The sequence below is a fragment of the Oncorhynchus tshawytscha genome, linkage group LG16 (genome assembly GCF_018296145.1).
Source record: "Oncorhynchus tshawytscha isolate Ot180627B linkage group LG16, Otsh_v2.0, whole genome shotgun sequence".
Lineage (NCBI taxonomy): Eukaryota > Metazoa > Chordata > Actinopteri > Salmoniformes > Salmonidae > Oncorhynchus > Oncorhynchus tshawytscha.
In genome coordinates, this window is record NC_056444.1 from 69,049,906 (window position 1) to 69,058,347 (window position 8,442).

The 8,442-nt window shown below is 40.8% G+C and overlaps 1 protein-coding gene across 2 annotated transcripts; it reads left to right on the top strand.

The window, feature by feature from the left end:
- The first annotated feature begins 565 nt into the window (after positions 1-565).
- On the top strand, positions 566-4,910 carry LOC112216226 (ubiquitin-conjugating enzyme E2 variant 1). Of its 2 annotated transcripts, XM_024376066.2 has the most exons (4): positions 567-671; positions 3,052-3,200; positions 3,697-3,822; positions 4,389-4,910. In XM_024376066.2, exons 1-4 carry the CDS (start codon positions 590-592, stop codon positions 4,533-4,535), a joined length of 504 nt encoding a protein of 167 aa, XP_024231834.1. In that variant the 5' UTR covers positions 567-589; the 3' UTR covers positions 4,536-4,910. The 2 variants fall into 2 exon arrangements, with proteins under 2 accessions (XP_024231835.1, XP_024231834.1); XM_024376067.2 differs by lacking the exon at positions 3,697-3,822 and having other exon boundaries at positions 566-671.
- The last annotated feature ends 3,532 nt before the right edge of the window (positions 4,911-8,442 follow it).

Below are 8,442 nucleotides of genomic sequence, written 5' to 3' on the forward strand. Positions count from 1 at the left end.
AAAAAACAAGGTAGTACTTAGTTGTGTTCATTATTGCTATTAGAAGCATATCTAACAAAGACCATCCATGAGAAGCATGGGTGTCAAACTAATTTTGCCCAGGGGAGTGCATTCCTTCTTCAACGAGGTCCGGCGGCCGCACTAAATTGTTTATTTCCTCACAGTCAAAATGTGGTCTTTTTGGGGGGAATTTAAGGCTCCCTGACTGTCTAGCTTTCATTAGTGAGCTGGACACAGTCAATAAACTGAAGGTCCATTATCATTTGTACACAGTTTCAATTTGTTTTTTTGTCTTTAAGTGTATTATGCTATTATATTTCTTAGAAATATAGCTATGCCATTGTCAAAATAACTACCATGATAAATCTATGAATTAAACTTTTCACAAAGTGGTCTCTAGGTAAATCAAAAATATCTCACCATTGAGTGTTGGGAACAAGTTGCCCCTAACCATTGGTCCGGGGTTATATATGTTTAATCTCCCTTTTGGTTAGGATTTGGGGTGGGTAAATCTGATCTGTGGATCCATTTATACTAGGTATGTGGATCAATTTACCTCGAGCAAGCGCGTTCCCATCTCTCCGCTCCCATGCTGCAACCAACCCCCAACCATGCTTTTACGTGCGCGCTCCCGCTACTAAGCGACAAGATGGCGGTCGCCGCCGGATCAGGTAAACGGTTCAGCTAAATAAATGACTAGCTACCACATTACTAATTTCGTGTAACATTCAAATAAACGTTTGCTGGTAGTGTATATACGTTCCAAGATACTATCCAGAAATGGTCAAAGTAGTGCTTATTTTACTAAAATATGGCTTTGCATAGCTGCTAGCTAGCGGCTAACTCTAGCTACCGAAGTTAGCTCTCACCTGCTATCTGACAAGGCTTTTGGTCTCGCAAGTTCTAGTGTATTGAACATGACATGGCAAATTCCGTTGGAAAACCTCTCCATGCATAGTTACCCATATATTTAATGCTAAATTTAACTCCGTTGACATGGCAAAAGAGCTCGTCAACCTGTGTCGACTGATCAAATGCCGTGTCATTCATCAAGCGTTGTTTTTAGCCTGTTAGCTAGCTTCTACGTCCAGAACATCATTGGCAAGAGAATTACCAGCTAGCTAACGTTAGTTCATTATTAGCTAGTCGCAGAAACAGCTCGAACTGGCTGGTTTGTGTGTTGCATGTTGTCAGCACACGTTATAGCAGCTACCTAACCAGTTGCTATTTGTTGTTAGCTGGTTTGCTAGCGTAGTCAACTCGTCAGATCACGACTCGATTTGTTACTGAAGTGATTTCGTGATCTAACTTCAGCTAAATTGTCAGTCACATTAATTTGACTTGTATTAGTTAGCTAACTACCCAGTGTACGTGGGAAAGATGACACTATCGACTTTCTAATGCGCTCAATTATTAAGCTAACGTTAGCTCACTCATCTGAATTTAGGCCAGACCCGTTTGGGCCTACTATGAACTGAAATGGCAAACGTTAACTAGCGAGAATTTGCTAACTAGCTACCCACACATTTATGCGGATTACGTTTATCGTCCACATTACGTCAATCCACACCTCCAATTTGTTCTCTAATACAGGCCAGTAACGTTCGTTTGAATTAGCTAGCTACTGTAGTTATACACGTAATAATAATTGAAAAACTCTAAATAGACATGGGCTTTATTGTAATTACATTGGGCAGTGATAGTGGGGTAATTGATGCAGAGTGGTCTCTATAAATACAGACAAATAAATGATGTGTTACACAGCTGTAATAAGTCTAATAATACAGTAACAATCCGTTTTATTGCTAAATTCAAAACAAGCAGTAATGTTGTAAAGGTAAAATGGCAGGTAAATGCCACACACATACCCAATCAGACTACCAGATAATCTAGACTGGGAATATAGCAGATTATTCCCAGAAGCTCAGTGTGAATGGGTTGACTCACTAAACCTGCCCTGGGTTATTGCTGATCTTGTCTCATGCGAAACTCTCACCACCTAGCTAACTTCTGTAGGCCTATCTACAGGTTTATGGACAGATGTTGGGTGCAGTTCAGATGTTTATGAACAACAGCTGTTTTCTGGAGCTGCTTGAGGGAACTGACTGGTAGGAAGTGGAATCTGGCTTTATAGCAGTCTCTTATTGGCTACTGCTAGCCTGTTGGTCAATGGAACAGGTACAGGTGTGATTGGCAGATGATGTGACCAATGGCTGGTTAGTGGCACTTTCAAACTGTTTTGGCACAGACAGGTGGTCTGACCCACTCAACTGGTTTTACTGTCAAAGCTAGTCCATCCTTCATATTGCATGGCATGCAATCAGCAAAAACCAGTCAAACTCTGGCAAGTGCGGCTATAATAGATGCTCTGTTTCCACCACTAAATTGTATTCAAAGGGCATTATAGAAGAATCAAAGTTTGCCATGGTGTGTAACTTCTGACATATACACTGAGTGTACAAAACATTAGGAACATCTTCCTAATATTGAGTTGCACCCCCTTTTGCCCCCAGAACAGCCTCAATTTGTCAGAGCATGGACTACAATGTTTCAAAAGCGTTCCAGAGGGATGCTGGCCCATGTTGATTCCAATGCTTCCCACAGTTGTGTCAAATTGGTTGGATGTCCTTTGGGTGGTGGACCATTATTGATACTCACGGGAAACTGTTGTGTGAAAAAACCAGCAGCATTGTAGTTCTTGGCACACTCAAACCTGGCACCTACTGCAATACCCCGTTCAAAGGCACTTAAAAATTTGTCTTGCCCATTCACACTCTGAATGGCAGGCATACATACACAATCCATGTCTTAAGGCTTAAAAATCCTTTAACCTGTCTCCTCCCCTTCATCAACACTGATTTTAAGTGGATTTAACAAGTGACATCAATAAGGAATCATATCTTTCACCTGGTCAGTCTATGCCATGGAAAGAGCCGAACATGGTTTTGTACACTGTGTATATTGAAACCCAATGGGATGTACTGTTTGCTTTGTCTTGTGTGGTATTTCAATAATTTCTGTTTTGTGCTTGTTTGTATCACACACCAATAGGCGTTAAGGTTCCTCGTAACTTCCGGCTGCTTGAAGAGCTGGAAGAAGGCCAGAAAGGTGTGGGGGATGGGACAGTGAGCTGGGGCTTGGAAGATGATGAGGACATGACCTTAACAAGATGGAGAGGGATGATCATTGGCCCCCCTAGGGTGAGTTGGCTACTCTGATTCACAGGAATCCACCAAGTTTGGCTCACTGGCCTTGTCCAGAAACAACCCCTTAGGTCCTACCCTGCTAGGCAACTGTGGAGGTCTGAGAGGATTGGACAGGTGTAATCAATATGTAAAAAATTCCACATACCCCAGGGGTGTCAAACATACGACGCTCAGGTTTTATAAAACAAAGAATGCATTATTTTTGGTCAATAAATGTACATTTGCGGGGGACAATCTTAATCGATATTAAAATAGCTAAAACCAAATCAAAACTATTCTGTCCAGCTTGCTAACAGTTGGACCGTTGGGGAGCATTTAAAATTCCAAATGTGTGGAAATAAAATGAATTATATTTACAGCCCTCAGGACCTCTGTGAAAACCAAATGCGGCCTGGGTTTGACAACCCTGAGCTAGCCTATCAAAGGGGCAAGGTGGAGCTATTAACGTAATGCTAAACCCATTCTTACTGATGTCTTTGTCATTTTTCAGACAATCTATGAAAATAGGATGTACAGTCTGAAGGTTGAATGTGGGCCCAGATATCCAGAGGCACCACCATTTGTCAGATTTGTAACTAAGATAAACTTGAATGGTGTGCACAACTCCAATGGTGTGGTATGTACATCTGTTTGTCCTTCAAAATGTTTCAATTGTATAATAGTTAATACTGGCTGTCTCATTTGTGTTGTAGATATTTTTTTAAATATATGTTTAAGGATTTGATTGTTTATTGAAGTGAATGACTGATTCAATTGCTCCTGGCTCCTATAATAAGATATGGATTTCAGTGCAGGGCTAATGCCTACAATGTTTAGGTTACATTACAGACAGAGGAAATGTCACATGCAATTAGAGTCCATTGCCATTTCAGATGGCAATATTTTGCTTGAACATACTAAATGTAGTTATGCATGATCGTATAGGATGTACGTTCCGCTGGATAGGCTATTCCACAAGCTGCATTTATGTATACTTTTTATATTTACATTTTATATCCATACAAAAATGAACTATTTTTACCAGATTATGTAGCGAATCATTTTTGGGATATGTTTGTTCAGTACTTCAGCCAACCATGATATTACTACAAAATATATAGAGATTTGAGTCATGTTTTGTGAGTGTGCGTGATTGAGGTGTAATGGAATGTTTCTCTCCTTCCATTGTTCCCTGTCCTGCAGGTTGACACACGAGCAGTGTCTGCACTGGCCAAGTGGCAGAACTCCTACAGCATCCGTGTGGTCCTGCAGGAGCTCAGGCGGCTCATGATGTGCAAGGAGAACATGAAGCTCCCCCAGCCACCAGAGGGCCAGATCTACACCAACTGAGCCCATGCTACTACTCTCCTTCTCCTTTTCCCTCTTTTGTTTGCGTTCATCCTTTCATCCCATCCACCACCTCCCTTCTTATTTTAATTAATTTGCCAGCCAACACTCAAGCGCGCACACAGGGACGTACGTGTGGCCGAACCCACGAATGCAGACACCCACAAACATGCAATCACTTCTACATGCGCCATTCTCGGGCACTGGCCCCTTCCCTTTCCATCACTGGAGCTCTGGTTGGACTAGAGAAGACTAGGTAGGCAGAGTCATCGGTCCAGCCCTGATCATTCGAATACTGTACATCTTACTAATCTTTTTTTATTATTATTTGTTATAAATGCAGATTGTACAATAACATAAATAATCTTATTGAGTGTACATGTTGTGTGCTGCCTTTTTGTAATAGAGAGGACCCTCCAGCGATTATGCAAGTATTTGTGGATTTTGTTCAGTGCAAGATATAAATTAGATAAGAAAAACGTATCAGGTTCTAAACATAAAGTTCAACCAGTCAATTTACCTCCCCATTGATTTAGAGAGCTTGACCCAAGAAATATGTTAAAATATTGCTTGGGTGTTTTTTGGGGGGCTTTATGCATGTGTAACTTGTATAGCAATTTATTTACGGGCTCCACTGGAAATGCATGTGACTGCAGCAGCTTATAGCAAGATCCCTGAAGTAGTATGCCCTTCAAGCTGTCACTTTTGTCAACACACACCTGGCCATGACAGAGACAACCACTGATTTTTAGCGTTCCTATATAATTATTTATATATATTTTTAAGATACCGGAAATGTTTAGTTCATAAGTGTCATTGGGTGTAAAACATAATACAATAATAACATATGTCATCTGAAAGGATTCACACACCAGAAAACCTGCAACCATTTAAGCTAACAACCCTTGAATGGAGAACTTGAATTGGCTACCTCTTTTGGTCCTTAGTTGGAGAGTAGAATTGACCAATAGTCATGTCTTCTTTTGTTTTTTCTTCCCCCTTTCCTATCATAATTATTGCATCATGCATTCACACTTATGTATAGTGTCTATATTCCAATGGTTCTCACCCCCTGCAGGCATTACCCATGTTTGTTTCAGAATGCAATGTCATCGAGTTTGCCATTCATACACTTGTCAGTATGGGTTATGGAACTACATTGATTGTACTTTTACACTATCTTGGTCTGTACAGGATCTTTTGTATAGTGTTTGTCTGTTCCCCTTTAGTGATCTTACCAAACATGCAGTAAATATCATAGGGTGACCAGTCTTCTGACTATTTGTTTATCACAAGCTAGGTTTCCATCAAATTGGCGACAGATTTTCATGCTAATATTCTACAATCCACGAAGACAATGTTCACAGCAAAGGGACTTGTTGCTGATAAAAGTCAGTGGGTGATGATGTAGTGCACACAAAATGTACTTTTTCGCTTAAGTTTTCATGTACCGAATAAAAATCTAAAGTTCAGTGTGTTTACATCGCATTTTCAACCCTACCCATAGTTTTCTCACAAATTGTTGCGTTAAAAAGCAAATGTGCCTACTCGTCTTGGCATTTGCGCTCTTGTCAACAGCTGGCAGATACTGTGCGGGTAGTCTAGACTGCATGATGAGATTAGTATGGTTAAGAGCTAAAAAATATTTGTGTTAAACGTCAGTCAAGCATCGATCATCATATAATCGCGTGACTCCAAATGTAGTTTGATATGATAGTTACTATATCAATTATGAGGTTGCAGCCAGCATTTACATAAAGGCGTTTCCACCGCCATTTCTCAGGTAATACAGTTCATTGATACAAAAAGATCCCAGCTTTTCAAACGAACAAATTATGTCTGTATTTATCGAATTGTACCGAAACTTCCTGTTTCCATAGATGTGATTTTTTAAAATACCGTATGACTACTCGAAAACAGGACTGGATGGATACGTGGTTAGTAATACAGGTGGGTAGTTTATTGATCTTATCAGGTACAATATTACAATTATTATGCTCTTCATGAAGTAACATCAAAGGGAATAGTATCCATCAAAAGGGGGCAATCCTATAATCAAAGTTCAGCATTTATAAAGTTGAGACCCTCGTGGACGTAATACAATGGGTTTAAATATTAATTAAAGGGACAGTAGACACACAACACCAGTGATGATTGTGATTGTTTGCTTTTATTTAGCTCGGCAAGTCCGTTAAAAACATATTCTTATTTACAATGACGGCATACACTGACAAAACCCAGACGACGTCCGGCCAATTGTGCACCGCCCTACTGGACTCCCAAGCACAGCTGCTTGTGATTAAAATGTATTTGTCACATGCACCGAATACAACAGGTGTAGTAGACCTTACAGTGAAACACTTACTTACAAGCCCTTAACCAACAATGCAGTTTTAAGAAAATACCTATAATTAAAGAGCAGCAATAAATAATAGTGGGGCTATTTACAGGGGGTACTGGTACAGAGTCAATGTGAGTGGGCACCGGTGTCGAGGTAATTGAGGAAATGTGTACATGTTGGTAGAGTTATTAAAGTGACTATGCATAGATAATAGCAGAGAGTACCAGCAGTGTTCTGGGGGGGGGGGGCTGTAAAACCTTTTGATCTGGGGACCCATGCCAAATATTTTCAGTCTCCTGAGGGGGAATAGGTTTTGTCGTGCCCTCTTCACGACTGTCTTGGTGTGCTTGGACCATGTTCGTTTGTTGGTGATGTGGACACCAGAAACTTGAAGCTCTCAACCTGCTCCACTACAGCCCCTCGATGAGAATGGGGGCGTGCTTGGTCCTCCTTTTTCTGTAGTCCACAATAATCTCCTTGTTGATTGTTGTCCTTGCACCACACGGTCAGGTCTCTAACCTCCTCCCTATAGGCTGTCTCATCATTATCGGTGATTAGGCCTGCCACTGTTGTGTCATCAGCAAATCTTAATGATGGTGTTGGAGTCGTGTCTGGCCGTGCAGTCAGGAGTGAATAGGAAGTACAAGAGGGGGCTGAGCACGCACCCCAGAGGGGCCCCCATGTTGAGGATCAGTGTTGCGTATGTGTTGTTACCTACCCTTACCACTTGGGGCCGGCCCGTCAGGAAGTTCAGGATCCAGTTGCAGAGGGAGGTGTTTAGTCCCAGGTTCCTTAGCTTAGTGATGAGCTTTGAGGGCACTATGGTGTTGAACGCTGAGCTGTAGTCAATGAATAGCATTCTCTCACAGGTGTTCCTTTTGTCCAAGTGTGAAAGGGCAGTGTGGTAGAGGTCGGCCAATTATGATTTTATGATACCGATTATTGGAGGACCCAAAAAAGCCGATACTGATTAATCGGACGATTTTAAAAATGTATTTGTAATAATGACAATTACAACAATACTGAATGAACACTTATTTTAACTTAAAATAATACATCAATAAAAATCAATTTAGCCTCAAATAAATAATGAAACATGTTCAATTTGGTTTAAATAATGCAAAAACAAAGTGTTGGAGAAGAAAGTGAAAGTGCAATATGAGCCATGTAAGAAAGCTAACGTTTAAGTTCCTTGCTCAGAACATGAGAACATATAAAAGCTTGTGGTTCCTTTTAACATAAGTCTTCAATATTCCCAGGTAAGAAGTTTTAGGTTGTAGTTATTCTAGAAATTATAGGACTATTTCTGTCTATACCATTTGTATTTCATTAACCTTTGACTATTGGATGTTCTTATAGGCACTTTAGTATTGCCAGTGTAAGAGTATAGCTTCCGTCCCTCTCCTCGCTCCTACCTGGGCTCGAACCAGGAACACATTGACAACTGCCACCCTCGAAGCAGCGTTACCCATGCAGAGTAAGGGGAATAACAACTCCAAGTCTCAGAGCGAGTATCGTTTAACGTGCACCCCGCTAACTAGCTAGCCATTTTACATCGATTACATCAGC

Coding starts and splice junctions, on each gene's coding strand:
- LOC112216226 (XM_024376066.2), top strand. CDS start 590: ATGCTGCAACCAACCCCCAACCATGCTTTTACGTGCGCGCTCCCGCTA. Junction 672..3,051: donor GGCGGTCGCCGCCGGATCAG/GTAAACGGTTCA, acceptor ACACACCAATAG/GCGTTAAGGTTCCTCGTAAC. Junction 3,823..4,388: donor TGCACAACTCCAATGGTGTG/GTATGTACATCT, acceptor CCTGTCCTGCAG/GTTGACACACGAGCAGTGTC.